The sequence below is a fragment of the Garra rufa genome, chromosome 13, assembly GCF_049309525.1.
Source record: "Garra rufa chromosome 13, GarRuf1.0, whole genome shotgun sequence".
NCBI classification, from domain to species: domain Eukaryota; kingdom Metazoa; phylum Chordata; class Actinopteri; order Cypriniformes; family Cyprinidae; genus Garra; species Garra rufa.
This window is the reverse complement of record NC_133373.1, coordinates 37,910,741-37,938,322: the sequence shown is the minus strand read 5'-3', so window position 1 is coordinate 37,938,322 and position 27,582 is coordinate 37,910,741. Positions and strand designations below refer to the sequence as shown.

The 27,582-nt window shown below is 36.9% G+C and overlaps 1 protein-coding gene across 1 annotated transcript; it reads left to right on the top strand.

Annotated features, from left to right (window-relative positions):
* Positions 1-223: 223 nt before the first annotated feature.
* Positions 224-27,582, top strand: extl3 (exostosin-like glycosyltransferase 3). The gene is made up of 6 exons (XM_073816560.1): positions 224-363; positions 19,318-21,896; positions 22,835-22,962; positions 24,182-24,326; positions 24,608-24,736; positions 26,664-27,582. Exons 2-6 carry the CDS (start codon positions 19,755-19,757, stop codon positions 26,871-26,873), a joined length of 2,754 nt encoding a protein of 917 aa, XP_073672661.1. The 5' UTR covers positions 224-363; positions 19,318-19,754; the 3' UTR covers positions 26,874-27,582.

The following is a 27,582-nucleotide window of genomic DNA, read 5'->3' as shown; positions in this document are numbered from 1 at the left end:
GCAAATACACGATTGCCAATAAATTAATAATTATAAATTAATTTGATCCTGAAATATTACTAAAAACCAAAAACCTGACAGAAATATTTGTAAACGTACTCTCGCGCTCTCCGCTCTGAGCGCTAGATGGCAGCGCGCGCACGCAATGAACATCAACGTCGCGCGAGCTCCCAGGCTGCTATCGCGCACGCGCAAAACGCGCTGCTGTCTGCTGGAGCGCGTACGCGTTTTGCTGCACCTCAGAGACGGAGCGTTTTCAGTAGCCGTTTACCGGGCCGTTTCTGTCCGTTACCGACACCATGGACACGCTGGAGAACTGAAGTTCATGAGGACCGACGTCTGCTCTGATGGATTTATTTTGAGGTACGGAAACATAACGGTTGTGTCGTTCGTTAGCGGCTCGGTTAGCAGCGGCTAACATCAAACAGACAGATGCAGAAAAAAACATTACTGCTTTCAACATAAATAACACTCATAATGGTGGTGGTTTAGTTATCATATTGTTCTAATATGAATAATATCGGTGTTTAGGCGGGATATGTTTGATTTTTAGATCTCGGTGTGATTAAAGTACTGCAGGGAATCAGTGTAACGTTAAGTTGGTCATTTAAACGACGCGTTGAACATCAGACACTCTTTGATCTTAATTATTAGTCATATTTAATCGTAATCTTAAACATTACTTTATGATACTTGTTAGTATCAATAATATTCATCACACTGTAGTCTGGTTATTATTGTAAAACATCTTATTAATGATATCAGAATTGCTCTGATCTGATTTATCAATATCAGACGCTCACATTTGTACTATCTGCTCTGATCAATAATATTGGTTACTCTAATATGGCCATTAATGCATAGTCTGGTCTGCAAAATAATATCAGACAGACACTGATCTGATTTGTTAATATGTAACCTTTCGTCTGATTATCAATACCAGATCCTCTCTAGTCTTGTCATTAATTTCTAACATCTGCACTGATCAATAATATTGATCACATTCTAATCTGGTCATTAATGTATATCATTTGATCTGCTTAATAATATCAGACACTGATTTGATTTATTTATACGTAACATTTTGTATAATAAGCAATGGCAGGTATTCTTTAAGCTGTATTTTTAACACCTAGTCAATCAGAAAGACCAGCTACAGTCTAATTTTGTCAGTAATATATAACATCAGATCTGATCTGATCAATAATATCAGACGGTGAACTGATATATTGTAATACAGACATACACTGAGGATGTAATGACTCTGAATTTCTTAACTTTTAGAATATCTGATATTGATTTTTATTGATATTGAATATTACATGCATGCTGCTGTGATCTGATCTCATTTGACAGAGTCAAAATGTCAGACTTGTTCTTAATCAAAGTTTGATTCAGAGATCAAACCCTCACAATAAGCCTTTCGTGTTATTAGAATCTTATTCTGAATATCAACATAAGATATTTTGAGTCATATCTGATATTGTTAATTAGAACGTTGTGTCAGATTCTTTTTACATGTTCTGAATATAAGACATTATACATATCTGTGAATGGTCATTTTATCAGAACACCATGGTAATATTGATTAGCTCCGATCAGTAGATCTACATCTGGCATTCAGAGTCTGATGAATAGGAGGAACAGATGTGTTAGTCGATGATGAGTTGTGTTGAGGTGGTCAGTGATTATTTAGCACGCTGACCAGTTATTTGTTTGTGTAAATGCATTGTTTTCCTTCTAACCCATCTGCGGAGGTTATAACTCATTGCACGTTTTGTTTGCGAAGGAAAATAAAAAATATTTTGTCTCTCTGCCCTGATAATGGGTGACCATCTGTGCGATGCAGTGCCAGTTCAGGCGTGACTAAACAAATACTAAATCACCAAACCATTTTTATAGTCTTAACAGCTCTCATTATAGGCGTTGTGTGCTTTAGATGCGTGAAGTCTTTAATTTCACATTTATTTGTATACTAGAGAAGGGTTCCTGATGATCTTAAAGTCCTTATTTGCCCTTCCAGAAATTAAGGCCTTAAAAAGGACAGAGTAGAAAGTTTTAAATTCAAAAGCATGGTTTTGTATGTTGCACCATCCATAGTATTTTTTGTCTTGTCATAATTTCCTTGAATGCATTTACTTGAGATGCAAAATGAAGAAATTAAGTCAAAAATTAAGTGAGTTTAAGGTTAAAACAAGAACCAATATCTGACGGTGAGAGTTTTTGCTTGGATTAAAATTTTCTGAGCTATATATTTGTGCTTGGATTAATCAGAAAATAACTTCATTTTAATCAGATTCACTGAAAGACTACTTATGTTAGGTAATTTTGCTTTACAGGTAAATGCATCTTCAGATTTAAGGTTTTAAATTTAGAGAACATATGAGCATATTTTGTTCCTTTCAGTTTATTCCTTAAATAATCATTATTGCTTATAAGTGGTCTTGAAGCAATGGAATACCCAAAAATGAAAATTGCTCAGCAATGGATCCTCTGCAGTGAATGGGTGCCGTCACAATGAGAGTCCAAACAGCTGTTAAAAACATCACACGTAATCCACACCACTCCTGTCCATCAATTAACATCTTGCTTGTTTGTAATAAATCATTTTTAACCTTAAAACCGTTGTCCTCTATCCATAATATTGCTTTCTCCCGAATGCCTTTGATGAAGTAATGAAGTCGCAAAAGTTAAGCAAGTTTATGGTTAAAACAAGAACATATATCTGTCATTGAGATATGAAAATGTGTTTTTGCTTGATTCAAATAGATTTTTCTGAGCTCATTAGCAGATATGTGTATTTGGATTAACCAAAATATAACTTAATTTTAATCAGTTTTACTAAAAGGCTACTTATCTTAGGTAATTTTGCTTTTCGGGTAAATGCATCTTAATTTAAGAAAAAAAAAAAACATTTACATTTAGAGAACATATAGACATATTTTGTTCCTTTCAGTTTATTCATTAAATCTTCTTGCTTAGTCTTAAGTGGTCTTGAAGTATGGTTCACCCAAAAATGAAAATTGCTCTGCAGTGAATGGGTGCCGTCAGAATGGGAGTCCAAACAGCTGTTAAAAACATCACAATAATCCACACCATTCCAGTCCATGAATTAACATTTAGCTTGTTTGTAATAAATCCATCAAGACCTTTTTAACCTTAAAATTGTTCTCTATCCGTAATATTGCTTTCTCCAGTCTAAATCAGGAAAGAAACATGCACAGATCAAGCCAAAACAGTTTGAACAAATACGTGGGTGGATTTTAATGTGAGAGGACTTTTTTACTGGAGGAAGCGCTATTTTGCATTATTGACTCATAATTTGGCCAGAAGTATTGGCTTGAAGTTAAATGCCTTATTAGATTTTTAAAAAATGTGTTTGGATGCACTGTCAGTTTAAAAATGTTTTAATTTTCATAATACTTGCAGAAACCCTTTTGCATGCCAGAATGTAGCTAGGACTAAAGATTTGTGGATATTGAACATGTCCCCTTTAATGCCTATGTAAGATTCTAGTAGGAATTCACCGGAATGAAAAGGTTGACTACCGAACATGGTTTTTCGTGTGCCCCCCCCCCCCCCCCCCCCCAGGTATTTTCACCATTGCATACATTAAATATCAAATATTTGCTTTTTTAGAAAAAGAATTACAAAAAAAATTACAAAAAAATTACAAAGCACAATTTAACTTAAAACTAATAAGTAAAATTACCCCTTTTTGAATCAGGCATGTGTTTTTTTTAATGTACAAATAAATGCAGCCGTGCTGAGCAAAGGAGAATGTTATAATGTATTAATAGAGCTGTTGTAATGATTGTTATTATTATTTTTGTGTTACTTTTGTATTTTATTTTACAGAACAGCAGTAAAATTACAATACTAACATTTATGAATGTTGACTTTTATTTTGGAGGAAACCCGCAAGAAGACCTCAGTACTACTTTTTGCTGACAGCAGCAGATTTCTGAATGATTCTTATCTCGCAGATTTTACTTGCGTTTTGGACTTTGAACCCTGGCTAAGGAGCTTGTGCAGCGCTGTCAGAGTAAATACAATTCATGCATGTATTAGACAACATAACGTTCTGTAGTTTATTTACTAATGATTTAAGGCCATTTTGCGATTTCAGTCATCATACAGTAACCAGCAACAACCAGCCCTTTCTCTTCTCATGGAAGACATGCGATGCGATACTAAACAGTCTCATGCTGTCGGTGCTTGTAATGATTTTTGCGTCTTTCTCATACAGTTTTAAATGCTTCAACACTGCCGACACATTTGCTGCATTAGTGCATGCCTCTATTTTATCGTTGTTCGGTATCATTTATTCAGCCTCTTTGCTTATTCGGTTGCTGAACATTCGGTGCATCCCTAGATTCTAGTATAAACTTAATGGAAATATACATGGCTTTTCTGTTATCCCGGGTCATTGTTGGTACTGTAGTCGGCTTTGTGATTTTGAGCATAATGCAGTAATTCCCCGCAGGCAAAGGAACAATTGCGCTGACTCTTCTCCCGCTATCCGTCACTGTCCAGCGGTGTGGATATACAGAGGTCTGGCAGCTGTTACTAGGGTCTTAAGCTTTTACTGGTGTTAAATCTGTGATCCAGCATAAGGCTGGGAAAGGGCCTGCTGCTCTGGATGGATAACGCTGCTGGGATTTGACTTATTTGGATCAGGTGCTGAATATGGCAAATGCCATGTGGGATGTTTTACTGCGGTCAGATTGTTAACTGAACAAAGCCACGTTTCCCTCATCATAAACACCCTGATGTTGGGAAATATCTAATAAATGGGCATTTATTAGAGTCTCATGACTAATTTCACAGATCTATTCTGAGTTCTGCTTGACAGAGCTGTTTCTGTATTCTGTAACTACATCTGAGAAACTTGCTCTCATTGTGAACAAAGCAGACACTTGTCTGTCCATTTTCTTCTTCCTGTTTAATTTGAATTAGTCTGATGTAGTTTACTTCGGTCTTAGTCTGATTTGATCAGTTCAGAGTCTGATGTTCTCTGTTTGAAGCTGAATGTGATCTACTTCTTTACTTTAGTGTGAGTCTGACTTGCACTGTTTTGGTGCTTGGCAGAAGCTAATAAATCATGCCATGTTTCCTCAGCACAGACTTCTGGGTGAGATGTTCCCACAGAGTGCAGCTGTGAGTTTGTTAGCTATATTCTTTCTGACATCCCAAAGTACATCAGCTCCAGGATGTTTGAAATGCATTCATTAATAGTTCTTTTTTGCCATATGCCAGGAAGATAGAGCTGGATTTTCCATCTGTTTCTTTTGCTTTCTTATTTGGCTGTCTCATTGTTGTGAACTATCGATTGCAGGATCTGACCTAATTAAGATGACCGTACACCTTGCTTGCGCTGCTCAGAAAGTGGATCTGATGCATTATGCAGATCATTTAAGAACTTCTTAAGGTCTTATAATGGGTCTGTCCTGGAGGCTCAGCAGTCCAGAATTATAAATCACTTATACTTGTTCTGTTGGTTGCCCTGATAATGAATTAGATTTTTTTTTTTTTATTATTGGCCCAATAAGTCAAAAGAACTGACCCAAAGAGCTGATATTCTGGCTTGAGTTCTTTAGTTTGTACGTATGTTTTTTTTCACCCATTTTATTGTCTGCCAGGCAAAAAAAAAATAGTGACTGTCCGTTTCCTTCAAAATTTGCATCCCTTTCCTGAACAAACTGTTTGATGGACCTTTTCACAGTCTGCTATGACGCAGATATTAGTGCCATAAATCTAGCAGTGTTTTTATATTTCCTTTAAAAAAAACAACAACAACAACAACTTTGAAGTACATATAACACTATAGTTTATTATATTACCTTGGCATTCATTTATAGAAAACTGGTTAATGCTTCTGCATGCGTGTTTCTAATACAGCAGCAGAGGAAGTGATTGCAAAGTCTTCTTTCTCTCTTCTGAACACCGTAATCATCTCTCTATATTTTTTCCTTATGCTTTTGTTGATTTTTTTTTTTTCTTTTGCTATTGCAAATGAGGATGCAAAATTATATTTTGTAGTTGTAGTTTCTGTTCACTACTGTTGAACTAGGACGAAAATTCCACTTTTTCCCATTAGTATGTTCTAATTAGTGCGATGTTTGAGCAATAGAAATAGTGATACTTAAGAAAGCTTTTTTACGTTACAGGATAAAAAAAATGGCCAGACTTTCTCACAACTGCTTGTTTTTCCTTGCATTTCTGACATTTTAAAGCCACAATATGTATTTTATTTTTTTTGTTTGTTTGTTTAAATATCCAATAACCACTAGAACAGTGTTATACATTTTGCTGACTTGTGTACTTACAGTATCTCAAATGTTTCCAAGAATGTTTAAATACAGAGAAATAAGCAATTTTAACTAGTGAAATGGCAGGCGTTTTCTTGCGACGAAAAACATACATATTGTGCCTTTGAACTCAGAATTGTTACGTTTAAACTCGAAATAATGAGAAGAAAATTCTGAGTTGTGAGATAAAACAACTCTAACTTTTTTTTATTCCATTGTGGGGGGAAAAAAAATATCTAAATTGCAAGATGTAAAACTGGAATTTTGAAGGGGGGAAAAATACTTGTGTATCTTACGGTTTCAACTTTTTTTTTTTCTGAGTTTATATCTGGCAACTAATTTTTTCTCAAAAATGAAAAAATCCTAATAAAAAAGGAAAAAGGTATTTGCGATTTCTTTTATTTTTATCTTTTATTTTATTTCCTTGCAGTTCTGGGAAGTCAGAATAGCCAGATATAAACTTGCAAATACCTTTTATATGTATTATTCAGTAACTTCCATTAATTGTTTTGTCTCACCATTTTTTTCTTGCAATTCTGAGAGGTCAGAATTGCAAGATATAAACTTGAAAATTTTATAATACCTTTATTTATTTTAATTCAGTAAAAAAATTGTTTTATTCAGTTATTGCTAAACCACCACTAATAAAGGTTCATTTTGTTTAATTCAAGTGTTTTTTAACAGGTTTAATATGATTGCTTTAAATTGGGTTTCACTGGCCTGAAAAATTAAATTTTCTCTGTGTAATTGTGTAGATTAGTTTCTATTTCACTGTCTGTGTGCTAAAGTTAGAAGCCTCCGAGGTTGCCCACACGGACAGCAATAAGCAGAGAAACACTACAGTATGATCACCATGGGTCTGATTCCAGTGGCAGGTCTTCATGAAGCTTGGTATTAAAGGTGTCAGATGGTGCTGAATCATGTAGCTTCAGTTTTTTTCTTTTTCACTTTTTCTCCCATATATCAACTCTCTTGGAAATGGAAAAGAGAAAAACCACAGAGCGTGCAGTCACGTTGAATTAAAGTGCTAATTATAGAACGCGCAGCTCCGCATCTGCGGCTGCAGTCCGGCTCAAGGCTAATGGATGTGTAAATGAAAAGCGTAACATCTCACTATAGCAGCTCAGCCTTGGCCATAATGGAATCATTCAGGGTGGGGATCGGTACCACAACATCAGGTGATCACTGTTTTCTACCTCATAAATGTCAGAGGGATACAGGCAGGAAAAGGTTGCGCTTTTCCTGTCCAGCTACACACACAGTGCTTACACCCCTGGGTGATATCAGGCTTCCCTTCGTTCTCTCTAAAAGTGTGTCAGAAGAAAAAAAGTACATTGAATTCTCACATATTGGAGAAGCTTAATTGTAAGTGTTTTTTATGAATAATTTATTAGTGACGATTTATTTTTGGCCAAATTCAGGATTTTTAGGGTGTAATTTTCTATTTTAATGGTTAAATAAAATTTCAGTTATCAAAAAGCATGTCTAATTAATTAAAAAATGTATGCAATTTAACAACAATTTATTAAAAGTTTAACACAAATGCATTGTAGGTTTCACAAAATTGGTTTCATTTTTCTCTCATTTCTGTCTTAATTTTCCCATTTTTAAAATTTTTAGATGTTTATTTTTTATTTTATTTTTTTAAAAATGCTGTGTTGCCTGTTTTTTTTTTTATGGATTTTTGATTTAATACAAATGTTGTATCAAAAATGGTGGAAACTAGGGGTGTGCGATATGACGATTTTTGATCGTGGACGATTAAAATGTCTCCACGATCTGCTTTTGAATAAATATCGTAGTATCGTGCTACAGTGTGCCTCCGTCTTAATATACTGTACATTCACTCACGGGACACTGCACTTATTCATATTCGCGATCACAAAAGTACATTATTTGAATGTGCTTCAAAGTCTTGCCGGTAAAATAACGCCATTTGGTCCGCGCGCTGTTCTGGCATGCGCTTCATGAGCGCGTAAACCTGAAGCACGTGCGCTAAAAGCCTGTCAGACAGCACCTGATTACTAAACTGAGCTATCTTTGGCGTTTAATTTGCTTATACTGTCAAAAACACGCAAGGATTACATATAAACACAGTCGGTTGTCTAAAGTGAAAGTAAACAGTTAAGAGAAAAACAGATGCGCCTGTATAGATGCGTGCAGCTCTGCGGCAGAGCTTAACATGCTGTCGATTGTCATTAAAGGGACAGTACACCCAAAAATGTTGTCACTCACATGTCCTAAATCTCTATTAATTTTTTTCTTGTGCTTAACACAAAAGAAGATATTTTGAAGAATGTGGGTAACAGTAGCTGGTCCCAACTGACGTAAAATAAATAAATAAAATATATGGAAGTAACTGGGGACCCAGCAACTGTTTGGTTACCCACATTATTCAAAATAAGTTTTATGTTCAGCATGTTTTATGCTTAAAAAAAAATGCGAGAGTGAGTAAATGATGACAGAATTGTCATTTTTGGGTGATGATACACTAATAAAACAAAACACAAAGGAAAATCGCTCACTGCTCTTGACTGAAGAACTTCAATACAGTTGCTTTAAATGTTGCTTCTATGTATAATTTATGTATATAATGTATATAGTGTTTTATTTTTATATTTGTTAATTAAATTTCTTGAATGCTACTGATAAATACATGGACTGTACCTGAAAATTAAAGCACTGTTTGTTTTATTTGTATAGTATGTGTATTTGTAACATGTAGCTTATCTTTGTTCTTATTTTTTAAAAACAGAAAATAATGACAAAGATTTTTTTGTCTTCGCCCACTTTGGCTTAAATATCTGCCATTCTTTTTATTTTATATTTTGTTACCTTGTAAGGTTTTGGTTTTAAAATAGAAAAATTTATTTGGCTGTACTACTCAGACAACTTAGAGTAAAACCAACATGACAAAGAATCGTGATAAAAATCGTGAATCGTGATATTTCTTGAAAAAATCGTGATATGATATTTTTACCAAATCGCCCACCCCTAGTGGAAACCATATAAAGGCATAAAACATTAACATTTTAATTAATCTTGAAAAATGTAATCAAATAAAAATCAAATAAAAATCAGTCATTGTTTTTATTTTTATTGAAAAAACTGTTGCACAAGAGGTTTACTGCTAAAATGAAAAGAGAAAAAATTATGTGAAAAATAAAGTAACTTAGAATAATCAAATGAAAGTGAACAATATTTGAGAAGTAAAGTGAGAAGTGAGAAGTAAAGTATTCATAATTTTATTGTTATTGTAACTTTGAAAATTACATTCTGCTGTAAAATAGTAATGTATTTGTCACAATTTCTTCAAGTTAAACCAAACTTTCATTTCAACAGTTTGTTTTGTACATACCTTTGAGATTAACATGATTAAATATGAACATGACTGATACCTCAAAGTGTATGGATTGTCAAGAAGGTGTGCTTTTACTTTTCTAATAAATCACACTTATGTTTTTGACCTGGTATTTACTGAAATAAGAAAGATTCAATGTAATTAATTTAACAAAATATTGTAAAGACTTGCATAGTTTTCTGTTCCGAACACTTTAGCAATGCATTGGCAACTCGCAGCTCACATTTACTCAGAAAATGTCTACTTTTAATGATGGTTCTAGGGGTGGGCGATATGACCTAAAATTAATATCACGGTATTTTTCATCTTTTGAACGGTGACGGTATAATATCACGGTATTACTTTTTTTTGGTACATTTTGGGAGGAGTAGCCTGTCCTGTCCCTTTAGTATGTGAATAAAGGTAATATTTTTATAATATAATAAGTAAATGGTAGGTATCCTTATCAAAAAGAGACATGGGAGAGTGTTATGCATTCTCAACATATTTATTTTGCAAAAAACCTAAAGATTGTGTACAACAAAACAAAAATTATTTTTTATTGAAATTTAATTTCTGCAATATTTAAAACCTTTAAATAACTGGGGGAAATCAACCCATGGCAACAGTTTAAAAGTAGACCAATTCTGTGGGGAAAAACGCAGACTTGGCAACCCTGCGTCCAACATGAGCTGCTGGAGTTAATGTCATTGCACACGAGTACGAAATTTTCGTCTGAGATTTTTGCACGTTAAAAAAAAAATACAGGTTATGTTAATCGAGTTTACACACTGCCTCTGAAACTTTCGTCCGTCATAAATTCGGATCGTGTTTGATTTTCTGCATTTTCGCATCCATAATAAGCATTTTGATAAGGATGGCGAATATGAGAAAACTAAAAAAAAACGCATACGAAAATCGGACTCAGTGTACAATGACCTTTAGATTTGAATGATCACGGGTCGAAAGTAAAGAGAGTTGACAAAAATAGACTGGAGGATTTGCTGCAATCTTGTATTCACTGACAATTATCTATTATAAGATGTGCTGCTCCCTTTACACAGAGTGTGCGTTATCGCAAAATCGAAAGTAACGTTAAAAGTAAACAGCGCGAGCACTCATTTAAAAGCGATTTCTATACCCTGCATATTGAAAGTGCGAAAATTATATACAATATTAGAATATTTGCAGGTGCGCCGATAAGAAAAAAATATGGAGCTCAACTAAATATCGCGCCAATTTTGTGATTGGCTATGTAGCTTCTGATTGGGTGGCCGTGGAGCCGGGCCTGTAAGGAACTATAGAACTAATGCTGATGATACACTGGGCAACTTTTTGAGCAATGTTGCTGGGCAACTTTGGCAAATGTTGCCATAAACAGGCAGCCTGGTGTGATACAGAGCCCACAACAGATCTAAATTTTCCAGATAGGAATGTTTTACCCATTCTCAATGAGAAAGTGCCCAAGCAACATTGCTCAAAAAAAGTTGCCCGATAAAATTGCTCAAAAAGTTGCCCAGTGTATCATCAGCATAAGAGCATTCTAGAAAGAGCTTTGTGATTGGATGGAAATTTCAAGCATCATGCAAGGACATGCAACTGATATAAATATTGGTTGGACGTTTAGGGGGGAGTATGTGGGAGTATTTGGCCGCTATTCGCAGAGAATTTAGTAACGTCAATGATTCTAATAAGCTCAGGCCGGTCGCGTTCGCCTCGCTCCCGCTCAATTTGTGATCCGCTGTGTAAATCCTTCGGCCGGTCGTCCCGATTGCCACTCCGCCCCTGGTATAGGCTACAGGCCTGACCTTTCTTCAAGATGTTTCACCAGTCGTTTAATGGCCACTCCCCTTACCTACCACCTGCAAAGCTGATACGAATATGTTTTACTTTTTTATTTACAAGAAGATATATAGTATAAGGACAGGTATTCAGACCACAACTGAACGTTTGAAGAAAATTTAATGCCTTATTATTTAGAATTAGCTATTATTGATGTAAATGCAGCTGTTCAAGGCACATAATTGTTTTATTACGGTATTGACGGTATTAGAAAATCCATGTCGCGGTGCAATGTCACACCGGTGCTGACTATGACACCGGTGTACCGCCCACCCCTAGATGGTTCACATTTGCAATCTTGATGAATGTGCTAGAATGTAGTATGCTAGTATGTTGAAAAACAAATTTTGGCATGTGCATTGCAATAGTTATCTTAGCATGTTTCTCCCAGATGTGGGTTGTTATGCAAGACTAGATAACAAATGACAAACTCCCATAAACAGCCTGAATATGATTGAGCAATGATCAGGTACAAGATGTTTCAGTTCCGCTTGTTAGTACACCTCACGCTTTATATATTTTCCCCCACATACCTGTGCTCCGTATCTATATCAGATTATTTATTTATTTATATGTAATGTCTGTCTCCTAAGAAAAGGACTGCGATGAGTCCTCCTTGCGACTTCTCTTGAAGCTGCCTGAAGGCAATGAGAATTGGCTGTCAGCTTTCAGAGCCTCTTCGTCCTGAATAAAATTAGACTACAGCTCCGTTCTCCTCAGCAATTGAGCCTGAAAGATGAGCTGGAATGGGGGTAAACACCTGGTTTGGATCTCACTTCTTTCCAAGGTTACATTAGGTAACTGGAATAATTGCAAACCAGTTAGCATAATATCCAATCTGATTAAGATGAGTGTATTTCAAATCATAATGTGTCAGTTTATTTTTATAGTGTGTTTGCCTTTTGGGCTAATATCACCCACAATCCCTCGAGCTAGGGTAGAGTATGAGATTGTGATTTGGCTCTTTCTCCACCTTTCAGTTTTCAATGTCTGGCACATTTTAAATGTGTGCACCTTAAGAAAACATGTGCGTCCTATCTAATTTCTTAATACACATTCCTGGCTTATTATGCAAGAAATTCCAGCGTTATATCAAGATGCGATTTTATGATGTGGAAGTATGTCCCAGTGCTGTTTGTACTGTCTTGTTGTAAACTCAGAAGTATGTACTTTCACATTCCCAGCAAAATACATACCTTTAGTGCAGAGCAGAAGTATGCAAAGTATGCAGGCAGTCTTCATTGAAGAATACACCTCACCTTGCTTCATTAAAACTGTTAGGATGTCCACAATGGAGCACAGTCCTTGCATTTAGCCGCAGTGCCATTCAGAGGGGAAACCAAAAGCATTCCTGGTTCCACTGACAGTCAGTGCAAGATTGCAGGTGGGGGCGATTTCAGCGTGACTCTCGCTTGTTTTGTGTTGCTGTGCATAGATAATTGTGTATGGAAGTGTTATCATTTATCTCAAGAGGCGTTTGCCGCATTATTTTTGGTAAACAACTTTGGAGCTGTGGGCTCTTTGGATAATCAACCTATTTTTAGGGCCATTAAGCCTTTTTACGTTGTGACATTATTTTCAGAACAATATAAGTTTGTTTTCCTCAATTCTCATTTGCATAATGCGCTCAGATGATTAACTTTGAAATGCATTTTTGATTCAAAGTCATTCTGATACAGTTAAGGTCAAAAGTTTACAGAATCTGCTAAATGTTAATTGTTTTACCAAAATAAAAGGGATTATGCAAAATGCATGTTATTTTTTTTTTTATTTAATACTGACCTGAATAAGATATTTCACATAAAAGATGTTTACATGTAGTCCACAAGAGAAAATAATAGTTGAATTTATAAAAATTACCCCATTCAATAATTCTTAATACTGTTGTTACCTGAATGATCCACAGCTGTGTTTTTTTTTTTTTTCGTTTAGTGATAGTTGTTTATGTGTCCCTTGTTTGATCTGAACAGTTCACCTGCCTGCTGTTCTTCAGAAAAAAGCCTTCAGGTCCCACAAATGCTTTCTAACAATAACTGTATGATTTTGAGATCCATCGTTTCATTCTGAGGACAACTGAGGGACTTCTATGCAACTGTTACAGAAGGTTCAAACACTCATTGATGCTTCAGAAAGAAGACATGATGCATTAAGAGCTGGGGGTGAAAACTTTTTAAATTTGAAGATCAGGGTAAATTTAACTTATTTTGTCTTCTGGGAAACATGCAGGTATCTTCTGTAGCTTCTGAAGGGCAGTACTAAATGAAAAATAAGAAAAATTTACACATTTTCATTCTGTTCAAAAGTTTTCACCCCTGGCTCTTGATGCATCGTTTTCCTTCTGGAGCATCAGTGAGTGTTTGAACCTTCTGTAATAGTTGCATATGAGTCCCTCGGTTGTCCTCAGTGTAAAAAGATGGATCTCAAAATCATACAGTCATTGTTGGAAAGGGTTCAAATACACAAAAATGCTGAAAATCCTAAGAATTTGTGGCCTGAAAGATTTTTCTAAAGAAAAGAGGGCAGCTTAACTGTTCAGGACAAACAACTAACACTAAACAAACAGACAACAAAAAAAAAAAACACAATATTAAGAATCAAGCGTATGTAAACTTTTGAGGTTGTAAGTAAAACAGAGATTTACCAAGAAATGCATTTCAGTTTCACTGCTTGACAATTTAACGTTTAATTGTGGTACTTGCCAGCTCTGTAATTACTTGTGAAATTTTTCCAGTTTACTTAAGAATAAATATTGTTGGAATAGATGAATAAATGTTTTCTCTTCGGAGATTGCAAATGTGGAATGGGCTGTAGACTAAAAAAAACCCATCAGACTAGATTTCATTTCCTCGGATCGCTCCGACGACTCAATTTCATATCAGCACTATTATTTCGTCAGGCTGACTTGCAGGTGGGCCTTTTGGCATTGCGTGTTGCCTGGAGGAAGACATTGGGCGTGTGCACCAAATCAGGGTGAAACGGATCGAAATAAGGGTTAAAATTTTTGCTAACATTGACAGGGCAAACAGGATGCAAATGCGCCTCAAGGCCACTGTAGGAGGTCTCACGGTGGGACCTGTTAGCGCTTGCTAGTCAAAGAAAACTATCCATGCATGGTCATCTGGCAAGATGAATTGTCTGGGGAATCCAGCTTGAGCAAAACTAGATTTAAAGATGAGAGCGTATTCTTGTGGAACCAATCGACGCAGAACATCTCAAAGGGAATTGCACTTTGTGTGCTCTATTAAAAGCCCAATGTGTGGCGCTTATGCCAAAGCCTTTGCCCATTCTTGTTGAGAGTATTTTAATGTTGAATTCAGTGCAGATTGTTCTAATAGGTCATGCATGAGTTAATTAAACACAGCTGTCTCTGTTTTATTTCCACTGGAGAAGTTTAGGAGCTTGGCTTTTTCACAGAAAAGCAGATAAGATGTGTGAACAGGGTCAATACTTGAGTTTATTTTTCCCTCCCTGCCAATATAGTATGTTAGTGGCACAGCTTTCTAGTTTATTGATGACTGGGGAAGTAGGCCTATTGACCATAAAATAAGTTTTTCACCAATAATAAAAGAACTTAAAAGTTGCTGGCCTACTTTTCAACTTTATAGATCGAAAAGGTAAAGGAATGCTTAAAACACTTTGAAGCTTAACATTTTATTGCATTTTTTTTTTGTTTTTGACATCTGTCTCTTGACTTCATATTGACATCATATGGCAGAATGCATCGAAGATAATTTAGTCAGACAGGGTGTATTACCTCAGTGGTCTATATTGTTTCAGCAGTGCATTAGGAACGAAATGACTCATTGATGGAGTTCTGGAGATCATCTGGGAGAAAAGCGCTGCCAAATCGTTCCTGCCCGGAGAAGATGTCCCAAAGTGCAGCTCAACATCTGCCTGATGTTTAAACTGCCTTATGTAGAACATCGATCCAGCTAAAAGCTTGTCCTAGTTAACTCGTGAGGACCGAATGCTTCTGTGCTGAGCTGAGTTATTTTATACGGCCTGGAATTTCATTTGCCTTCATTATGGTGTGAAATGAAGATGAATTGGAGTAACGGTGTTGCTTAGTCAAGGACAGCAACAGCTCTAACAGTTCATTTGATAAAGATTTTGGCGAAACATTAACTTTGTATAATCAGATTTGTTAAAAGCTGTTCAGATTCACATTTTAGTGTGAAATTGTGCTGCTGTCTAGTTGCTGGTATGTGGTTTAGTAATAACATTGATGCTTGACTTAAACCTCACTTTTGATGTCCGTTTCTGCTGATGCAACTTTCATTTCAGTTGAAGAGGAAGTGGAAAAAGAAGAAGAGAGGAGGAAAGTTCTCTCCTGTGTGGAAACCAGTGGAGACTGATATTTGATTAAAATACTGAGCATGTTTCATTTTTTTCTATTTATACTAGTCCTTTTTGGACTCTTGCCTTCAAAGCAAATTTCACTCGGAGAAAATTGGTTACCCCTGTCGTCGGGAAATGTCATTGCTGCATAAAATATGCTCGCACTGATAATAAGGGATCCATAATTTCCTGCTTTCATCCGCATTTGCTGCTACTCAGCCGCGGCCAGACTGGAAAAAATCCTTCCATTTACAAAACTGGTTAAATATTGGCTTGTGGTAAATTTGCTTTGCCTTCACAACCCAGGGGCAGTATGAGGATTAGACGGAGAGGGAAAGGGAAATTTTCCGGACCTGCTCGCAGGTCAGTGTGAATTTCTGCTTCAGATCAGAAAACATCCAGTTTCATGTTAATGGCTGGACGTTTCACAGTGAAGATGAAGCTCGGACATGCTGGATCTTGCCTGTTCACATGAGGAAAAACTTCTGCCAAACCTTTTAAATTTATTCCTGTGATCAAAGCTGAATTTTCAGCATCATTATTCCAGTCTCACAGTGTCACATAATCTTTCAGAAATCATTCTAATAAGCTGATTTGCTGCTCATTTATTATCAATGTTAAAAACTTATTTGCTACTTAACATTTTCACTACAAGATTTTTTTTATGTTTAAAGAAGTCTCTTCTGCTTACCAAGCCTGCTTTTTTTGATCAAATGTACAGCAAACATTTTGAAATATTTTTACTATTTAAAAGAACTGTTTTCTATTTGAATATATTTTAAAATGTAAATTATTCCTGTGATCAAAGGCAAATTTTCAGCATCATTACTGTAGTCGTCAGTGTCACATGATCTTTCAGAAATCATTCTAATAGGCTGATTTGCTGCTTATTTATTATCAGTGTTAATAAACAGTTGCTATCTAACATTTTTTTGTAGAAACGTGATACAGGATACAGGATTCTTCGAATAAAAGACTAACCTTTTAAATGGTAGTGTACACTACAAGTCAAACGTTTTTAAACAGTAAGATTTTTTATGTTTTATGTTTTTTTTTAAGTCTCTTCTGCCCACCTAGCCTGCATTTATTTGATCAAATGTACAGCAAAAAATGCTATTTATATATTTTTACTATTTAAAAATAACTGTTTTCTATTTGAATATATTTTAAAAATGCATTTTTTTTCCTTTGATCTAAGCCAAATTTTCAGCATCATTACTCCAGTCGTCAGTGTCACATGATCTATTCAGAAATCATTCAAATTTCAAGAATTTTTTAATTATCTTTATCAATATTTAAAACACTTGAGTACTTTTTTGGGATTCTTTGAATAGAAAGATCCAAAGATCAGATTTATCTGAAATAAAAAGCGTTTGTAATATTTTAGAACAAGAAATTATAGAAATGAATACTTTTATTTTGCAAGGATGCTTTAAGTTAATCAAAAGTGATGATAAAGACATTTACAATGTTACAAAAGATTTCTATTTCAGATAAATGCTGTTCTTCTGAACTGTCTATTCATCAAAGAAACCTGTAAAGATTCTTCTCTGCTGTTTTCAACATAATAATAATAATGATAAAAATAATAGTAAATGTTTTTGAGCAGCAAATCAGAATATTATAATGATTTCTGAAGGCTCGTGTGATGCTGAAGACTGGAGTAATAATGCTAAAAATTCAGCTTTAAAATCACATGAATGTGTATGTAGTGTACATATTAGGGTCTGAAGTTATGCTTCTATATGGACAGATTGATTGCTGTCATTGCAATAATTAATCTATGTAATCGAGCAGACTGATTTTGAACTCTCAAAAGGGTTGAAATGACCTAAATCAGTAATAGAGCAAAACATCAGTTCTGTATTGCTTATTATATAACGTAAACACTGAGTTTAGCTTTTATGATTTGAAGTTTACATGCTCGTTTTATTTTTAGTACATCAACGTGATGTATTATTGAACAACCACAGATAACAACCCTTACAGCAGTTGAAGGAGGCTAAATAATGGAGCTTAATCAGGGAATGGTCAAGAAGAGTGATTATCCACTTCAGGTGTTCAGAGGGGAAGTGTTTTATGAGCCCCAATTTGTCCCTTAGTATCAGCGTCTGTCTCTCATCACTTTAACATTTCTCTGGAGATCTAGAGTAATTAATCTGAGGAGAACAGGGTGCCCTTCGTTCTCACACGGTCGAGGTCTGATAGTCTGTAAGTAGCAGTGGAGATCAGACTTGAGTTGAATCCCAATTTGTATGCTGTTGCAAAGGTAAAAAGTATACACTGTCCTGATTATCAAAGAGTGCATAGTATTTTTCAAATATGTAGGACAGAAAATGCCAACCAGTGGCCAACATAGAAACTGTCATGCCTGGCTTTGTCTTGTTACAGGCGTATCTTAATATACACTATCCCCTGGTTTCACAGACAAGGCTTAAGCCTAGTCCTAGACTAAAATGTAAGTCCGAGCTGTTTCAACTGAAACAAAATTGCACTGATTGATCTTAAAATATATCAGTGCCTTTGTTTTGTCTCAAGATGCACACCTGTAATGTTTTTTTTTTCAAGCATGTTTATAAAAATGACTTAAATGTCCTAATTGAACTATGGCTTAATCCTGGTTTAGTCTAAGCCCTGTCTGTGAAACCGGGCCTATATGTTTTGTGTTCTCAGTAGAGAGTATATGAATCAGGCAGTGATCTGACAGAATCTGCTGCAGGATTGGTGGCCATGTCAAAATCTGTTCCATTAAAGGCAAAAGCATCCCTCATGTCCACTCATCCAGAGATAATGAAGCTCTCTAAAATCTTGCATGGCTTTTACTGATGGCTGTATGGGCAAATCTAGCAGAGACGGTCACTTGAGGCGATTCACATGTTTGTTTTTTTTTCCTGTACGCATGCCTTATGGAGTGTTTGCTCTGTGGGTTTGTTTTAGAACAGCTGCTAATGCTTGGAGCTAGCTGTCAGCATACCAGATAATGTGTTCAGTGAATAGGACAAGCCTGTGAGGTCATTCTGAGCGCTGCCAGTTGGTTTCGAATCTAACAAATGGGTGTGAACTGTTTTTTTTTTTTTTTTTTTTGGGAAATGTGTTCAAAAATGTCTCCTGCCAATTGCATACTGTAATCGCTAATTAGAACTGTGATTTGGCCAGAAACAAATACAGGCATAAATGCTTGACCAACACATTGCAAGTGTACTGTTCTGTAGTAGATATTTCGCATGCATACTTGCAACATTGTGGCAGACTTAGTGTTCAAGGGGCGATTAAAAAGAGAACTCTGACAGTTCATTTTGGAATGCATTGTTGCGCTATTGTCTGTTTTAGCCTTGGACTTGATTAAGATTGTGTCCTTGGAATAATAAGGGGATTGAGATTTCCTGTCTTTAGCATTGGTCATATCAAATCAATCAGGGATTTTAAGATTTGTAGTTGTTGTCTGAAATGTTGTGCAAATGGCTAATACTTGTTCTGTTTTTCCAGATTGAACGCAGTTGGATGGCATTCAATATCTCCATTCTAGTTCATTGCACACTGTGGCCAATTCATGAATCCCAACTATGGAAGAGTGACTGGAGTGTGATACCACAAATAAAAATGCAGATCAACCATGCCTCCGTTGCTGATCTCCATCAAAGGCACTCAGTTGTTACTGCTGTCTGGGACTCTCCCTCTTTTCTCGGATAGTTTCAATTTCAACGTACATCATACAACACGCAAGACCATATTTTTTTATGGATAATATAATTCTGTCACGAGAAAGATGAAATTTCCTTTTATTAGAAGTCCCAGTTAAAACAAGGACACATACGTTACGAACTGAAAGTGTGTACAGTACAGATGAGGTTGCATTATGGCAGCTGAATCTCCTCAACGGCTGCATTCGCGTATCTGGTTCGAAGGAGAGTGATAGTTGCACAATGCAGCGAAGCGGAGGCATCGTCGGGAACAGCGGCCAGCCATGGGTACTGCGGCGAGTGCGGCTCACCTGGCTCAGTTTCATGCTCTTCTTCATCCTGGTCTTCTTCCCTCTCATTGCACATTACTACCTCACCACAATCGATGAAGCAGGGGGGCCTGATAAGCGCATTTTTGGGCCAAGACCTGGAGGAGAGCTTTGTGAAGCAAAGCACGTTCAAGACCTTTGTCGCATCCGGGAATCCGTCAGCGAGGAACTACTTCAGCTTGAGGCAAAGCGTCAAGAGCTCAATGGCGAGATAGCCCGACTTAACCTACGCATCGAGGCCTGTAAACGTAGTATCGACAGTGCCAAACAGGACTTGTTACAACTTAAAAATGTCATCAGCCAGACAGAGCACTCTTACAAAGAACTTATGGCACAAAACCAGCCAAAGCTGTCGTTGCCAGTTAGACTTTTACCAGACAAGGATGATCCTGGATACCCTCCTCCGAAGTCAACCCAAAGCTGTCGTTTGCATACTTGTTTTGATTACGCTAGGTGTCCACTTACATCTGGCTTCCCCGTCTACGTTTATGACACAGGATCATATCCCTGGGGTGAGAAGTTGGACCCTCTAGTCAAACAAGCCTTTGCCTCATCTGTCAAAAGCAGCGTATATGTGACTGATAATCCCAACATTGCTTGTCTATACATAGTGCTTGTTGGGGAAATACAAGAAACACCCTCCTCTCCTCCTGCTTCGCCTTTAGACCTTGAAAAGCAGCTCAAGGCTTTGCCATATTGGAGGTTGGATGGCCACAACCACCTGCTTGTACACCTTTCTAGGAAGTCTCTAACACAGAACTTTTTGTACAATGTAAGCACAGGACGAGCAGCAGTGGCACAGTCTACTTTTTTCGAACGTCAATACAGGGAAGGTTTTGACATGGTGGTGTCTCCTCTAGTCCACGCTCTGTCCGAGCCCAACTTCCTGGAGGTGCCTCCACAAGTCCCGGTCAAAAGGAAGTACCTCTTCACCTTTCAGGGAGAAAAGGTGGAGTCTTTGAGGAGCAGCTTGCTTGAAGCCCCACCACAGTCCTTCGAGGAGGAAATGGAGGGTGATCCACCAGCTGACTATGACGATCGTATTATTGGCACACTTAAGGCTGTGCAGGACAGTCACCTAGACCAGGTTCTTGTGGAGTTCACTTGCAAAAACCAGCCCAAGCTGAGTTTACCAACAGAGTGGGCGTTGTGCGGGGAGCGCGAGGATCGTTTAGAGGTACTGAAGGTCTCTACGTTTGCCTTGGTGATATCTCCAGGCGACAGCCAGTTGGTGGCATCTGCTGGATGTAGCATGAGACTTTTTGAGGCTTTGGAAGTTGGGGCAATACCGGTGGTCCTTGGCGACCACTCGAAGTTACCCTACCATCACCTTATACGCTGGAGTGAGGCAGTCATTATGGTACCCAAGCCTCGCATAACAGAGCTACACTTTCTGTTGCGTAGCATCTCAGACAACGACCTCCTGGCCATGCGACGGCAGGGTCGGTTTCTTTGGGAGACGTACTTCTCCACCTCAGAGAGCATCTTCAGCACCATCCTGGCTAGCGTGCGAACCAGCATCCAGATACCAGCAGCACCCATACGTGAGGAGCCTGCTCAGGAGATTCCCCACAAGGCTGGAAAGTTGGCAGGAACCGATGCTAACATGGCTGACAATGGCGACTTAGATCTGGGGCCTGTTGAAGTAGAGCCCCCTTATGCTTCGCCCCGCTTCTTGCGTAACTTCACCTACACAGCTGCTGATGTCTACCGCACCTGGAATCGTGCACCTGGTCCTTTCCATCTATTCCCACATACTCCCCTAGACCCTGTACTTCCCTCAGAAGCCAAATTTCTGGGGTCAGGAACTGGCTTCCGCCCTATCGGCGGAGGTTCTGGGGGATCTGGTAAAGAGTTTCAAGCTGCTCTAGGAGGTAACGTCCCACGGGAACAGTTCACTGTGGTCATGCTTACTTATGAAAGGGAGGAGGTTCTTATGAACTCACTGGAGAGACTGAATGGCCTTCCTTATCTTAACAAAGTGGTGGTTGTGTGGAATTCCCCCAAACCACCTTCTGATGATCTCCTCTGGCCAGACATTGGTTTACCTATTGTGGTAAGCATACTTGATCATATTTCTTAGTCATATATTTTACTGGGCCAGTAAGCAACCTTCTAGTAACTTTCTAAAACACCCTAGTAAGCTTCTAGATAACCCTACCAATGCATAGCATCATGGTGGCAAGTTTTGCACAGGCAGACACCACTCAAGGAAAGAAAAAATCTTGTTAAGCCTGTTATTAGTTGGAATTCTCAAAGGCTTAAATGTGATAGAACCTCACAAGCATTGCTTTCTGCTGTAGATTTGGTCTGCTCTCTCTGCTGTCTTTGAAGCATAGCTTTCATGTCTCTAGGGCAGCAAGCCAAATTAGTTCTGGTGATATTAAAGGAAACAGTGCTGTATTAAGCCCAGAGTAAGGTTATACTTTGAAATAAAAACCCAAACAGAATGCCGAAGTACCCCAAGTTTCTTACTATTTCAAATAGTTCAGAACTTTTAAAATTGAACATCTTTAATTATGGATGTAAGGTTGCAAAGCTGTATTAGAACTAGCAACTATTTTAATTTTAAACCATGCCTGCACACAAAGCCTTTGCTTTATTTAGGGCTGGACAATATATCGAACGATATTGTGAGGCGCGTTTAGTCAATGAAGCCGGTACTTTGATTAGTAGTAAATCTAAAGTGGCAATTAATACACAGAGCCGTAAATCTGAGCGGAACGCACGTGATGGAGATTTACTACTAATCAAAGTACCGGCTTCATTGACTAAACGCGCCTCACAATATCGTTCGATATATTGTCCAGCCCTAGCTTTATTAATCAAAAAAAGGTTTCCGGAAGTATTAAGTTGTTTTGATTGGCATTCGTTGGTTTCATGAGGTCATGTATCTGGCAGGCCCAGTAAAATCTTGTAATAATGTCATGTTCTACCTCAGTAGTCGTTCACAATATGGCACATTGACTCAACAGATGGGCTTTTTCTCTGCAGGTGGTACGCACGGAGAAGAACAGCTTAAACAATCGCTTCCTTCCCTGGGATGCAGTCGAGACTGAGGCTATTTTGTCTATTGATGATGATGCCCATCTTCGACACGATGAAATTATGTTTGGGTTCAGGTAAGGTTTTTGTGATGCCAAAATCACAGCATAGTATGTTTAAGAAGGCTGAGTGGTTATACATATTGTTTATTTACTTTTTATTAAAAATTTAAACACATTGAAGCTATTTTGGCTGTTCACATATTTATCCATGTTTTGGCCATTTCAAACCAAATACAATAATATCGAGGTATATAGTCAAAAGGCTTAAAATATTAGGATAAACCTTTGATGTTGTGTTGGTAAAAAGTTTATAAAAAATTGCATCCTTAAAATGCGTTTTAAAGATATATTTAGGGGCGTTTTTGAGATTATTTATATAGGATAGCACCCATGATGCTGTGACTCCAGTATGCCCCTTTTAAGAAATTGTATTTTGTGTTCGTTTTTATCCTTTATGCTATTTGAAAAGAATGTGAAACTCTCCATGATGTCACTGCTTTGGGCTAAAGTATGTTTAGAAAGAATACATTTAGTTTTATGAAGCAAGGAAAGCAAAATATTGCTATTGGAGAGACTGTGTAAGCTGATCTGTTTTCTCACCTCGCTCTGTACGTTTTAAGCATACCATTTTAGATCAAGATGTGAGAAGTGTTTTTTTAAATGCACATTACATCTATGCCCATTTAAGTGTATTTTGTTAAGGAAGAGAGAACTGTTGTGGTGTGTTCAGTGTTCCTGCAGGGTTTTTGCATTCAGTCATGTGATGTTGAGGGTTTAAGCCAACAGCTGCAGATTCAGTTGTTGGTTTGAGGAATTTAAAGCATCTGATCTGATAAAGTCCAGGACAAAAACTCAGTTTTTTCCTCCTGTATACCTCCATGTTTATTTGTATATATAGGAAGATGAGCAGATAGTGGGAGTTTCATCTGTTTGTTTTGATGTCTATAAATATTAGGAATTTCTTTAAGATGGTCAGCTAGAAGATTTTTGTTGTTGTTGTTATTAGGTTTGTATTATAATCAAAGATGCTGCAGTTGCTAAACAGTTATGATTTATCTGTAGGTCTGTTTTTGTGAGATCTTTTTTTAACTGTGCTATGCATTTTTAAATATATGAATATTAAAGAATCATTTTAAAATGTATTCATTTTATTTTATTTATGTTTTTTTTTTTTTTTTTTTTTTTGAGTGCATGTATTAATAAACATACCAAGTGCTGTTTAGTGATTATTATAATAACCACTCTTGCTCCGGTTTGGATCATTCCAATCTCTTTTCCCTTTCTCCGCTCCCAGGGTGTGGCGGGAGGCCAGAGACCGGATTGTGGGATTCCCAGGAAGGTTCCATGCCTGGGATGTAAATCACCAATCTTGGCTCTACAATTCCAACTACTCCTGCGAGCTCTCCATGGTGCTGACGGGTGCGGCCTTCTTCCACAAGGTGAAGCTTTGACCGCTTTGACACTTCCAGAGCCTGATTATGCCAAAAATAGACACCTGGCTTATGTAGTTTTACCCAGATAACACCAGGAAATAGTGCTACGGAGTACGTTGTCATTCAGCCAAATGCAAACACAGTGCTTCATTTTCCAGATGGATAAGCGAGCAGCACAACATGCTTCATTTATGAGCATTGCTGTGCAACATCATGGTACATTTGAAGTGCTTTTGCTCTCTTGTGATCATTTTTTATTAAAATATATCTTTTCCCCTTCTCCTCAGTATTACGCGTACCTCTATTCGTATGTCATGCCTCAAGCCATACGTGACATGGTGGACGAGTACATCAACTGTGAGGATATCGCCATGAACTTCCTTGTGTCGCATATCACTCGCAAACCCCCCATCAAGGTCAGTGGACTATTAGTTAAAGCACGTTATTTCAAGCCTTTTGGGGCTTGTGCCAAGTAAATAATGTTAACCAGACAACACATTCTATTAGTCGATTGGTTTCTGTTTCTATCACTGGGTAGCCCCGCCCACAGAGAACTCTCATTGGCTCAAATCTTTTCTCCACCTAACTGTGTTTAGAACATGGAATATGACCTTATTGGCTTTTATTTTGCATCGTGCAGTCAGGACAAAAAAAAAAGTTAATAAGTTTTGTTACAACAGTGTTACATTTTAATTATCTGGCTCAAATTTAACTATGCTGCCATTGATAAGTCTCTCTGTTATTAAGAACATAACATAACCTGGTCATATTTCACGCCCAAATAAAAAAAAAAAATAAATAAAATAAAAATAAACAGAAAAAAATTTAAATGAAAATAATATCATATAATATGATATAATATCCAAAAAAAAAAAAAAAAAAAAATAGTAGTAATAAAAAAATAATGTAACATAAAATACATAAGTAGAATAAAATATAAAGAATTTATAATGTAATATAATATTTCGGCCTTAGAAAATAAAGAATAAGAATGAAGAAATATTCAGTAGTATTAGGTATTTAAATTCTTACTTAATTATAAGTATTTAAATCTTAAATGATTATATATGATTTGAATTGAATTAAATGTAATAATATTTTTCCATTGATAAATCTCTCTATTACCAAAAACATAATAAACCCTGCTCATAATTTACCCCCAAATCAAAAGAAAAAATAAATAATATAAATAATAAAATAAAAAATGTAGATAGAAAAATAAATAGAATCGAATAGATTGAAAAAAATTTAAAGAAAATATATAATATAATATCTAGGCTATAGAAAATAAAGAATATGAATGAACAAATGTTCAACAGTATTAATATTTTTGGAGGCATTTATTTTCCCCCTTAATTATTAATATTTAAATTGGAAAATAATCATATATTATTTAAGTTGTATTTATATATCACAATAATATTTGTTGCCTAAATCATTGTAATACGACAATCAAAATCTAATAACAATCAATGAGGAAAAAAATATAAGCAAAAAATTTAAATTGTAGGGTAAAGTTCTGGAATCATCTTTAAAATGTCTAAATACATTTCAATAATAAACCAATTAATAGATAAGTATTTCAGAAATCCATTTTTCCCTAATGCCAAAATGTAGTTTTTTTTTTATTATTTAGGGGTGAAATGTGACTTGGACTTGGACAGATTCTCTTATAATTTTGCAACCAGAATTTTGTGGTTATTGTGCACTTTAAAAGAAACTAAATGTCTAGGACGTGTCCAGAGAACACACTTCTTCCCATTTTACTCATGCATGTTACAAGAAATTGATTTCAGTGGGATTATTCAGTTGGATTTCAGTAAGCTTTAAAAAGCCTTTGATGTTCTGAGGTCCATTGACTGAAGCATCGGGACGGCCATGATTTAACGGTTTAATGAAATTTGATGGATTTTCTCTGGCATTATTATACACACACACACACACACACACACACACACACACACACACCCTGGCTGATGCCGTCCCGGCGGATTAAGCAAATCAATTACATTTGTTTTGTTGTCATGAAAAAGCAAACCAGATTGCAATGAGAAAACAGCCTGCACAAATGAAAAAGATGATATTGTGGTGCGAAGTTAATAAGCCTGTCATCTTTAGATGGAGGGATTGATTTAAAGGAATAATTCACTCAAAATTGAAAGCCTGTTTGTCATCCTCATGTTGTTATCTGAAGGAAACTTTAGAAAAGGATGACCAAAAAAGGACAAAAACAAGTAGTATGCCCTACATTCTCAGACTTCTCAAGTTGTATGATAGATTGTGTGAGGAACTGACTGAAATTGAAGTCATAAATCTCATTCTTCATGGCGTTCCCCCTCTCAGGTGACGTCACGTTGGACCTTCCGCTGTCCCGGCTGTCCGCAGGCTCTTTCGCACGACGACTCGCACTTCCACGAGCGTCACAAGTGCATCAACTTCTTCGTCAAAGTCTACGGATACATGCCGCTCTTATACACTCAGTTCAGAGTGGACTCGGTACTCTTCAAGACGCGATTGCCACACGACAAGACGAAGTGTTTTAAATTCATATAACGGAGTGGGAGACGGAAAAGCGGAAAAGCACAGACGGAGCGCGGACACGGGAACGTGAAGGGATTTAAAGCTTTCTTGTAAATATCGGAGAACTTTACTTTAAATCAAACTTGCCTTTCTTGAATCCAAGGGAGAACAATTAGAGATCGAACGATTACCTTCAGGCGTTTTTAACGTTGTGCGTGATTCATCAGCAACCACTACAGGCTTTATTTGCACCACTTTTCACAGGACGTCTGGGACGGGGACGTCAAATGGCATTTTAATCATGCTAAACTGACCGGCTGTTTTTGATGACATATCTGAGAATTATGGGAGAGTCAAATTGTCGTCGCTCTAAATGAGTCGTATTTTTACTTACTTTGCATATACTCGTTTGAAACGCACTGATGGTCATGTTTTTGTTGTTTTGTTTTTTACTCTTGTGTGCTTTTGTGCACGTGTGACTGGCTGTGTGTGTGTTGTTGTGTAGGTTGATGGTGACTAAACGTCATTAACCCCTTGTCAAATGTTCGTTGATCATCAGTAAGAATAGCACAAGATATCAAACTTGCATAGGAATAGCACCAAATCAAGCTGTTACATGTTCTCATGTCTGTCACAAGTGTACAAGAAAACAAAGTGTCTACGTAACCCATTAAGTCCACTTGTGGAATAACAGATCCATCTTAACGCCCTTTGCTGGATAGTCATCACGTCTGTTTGTGGC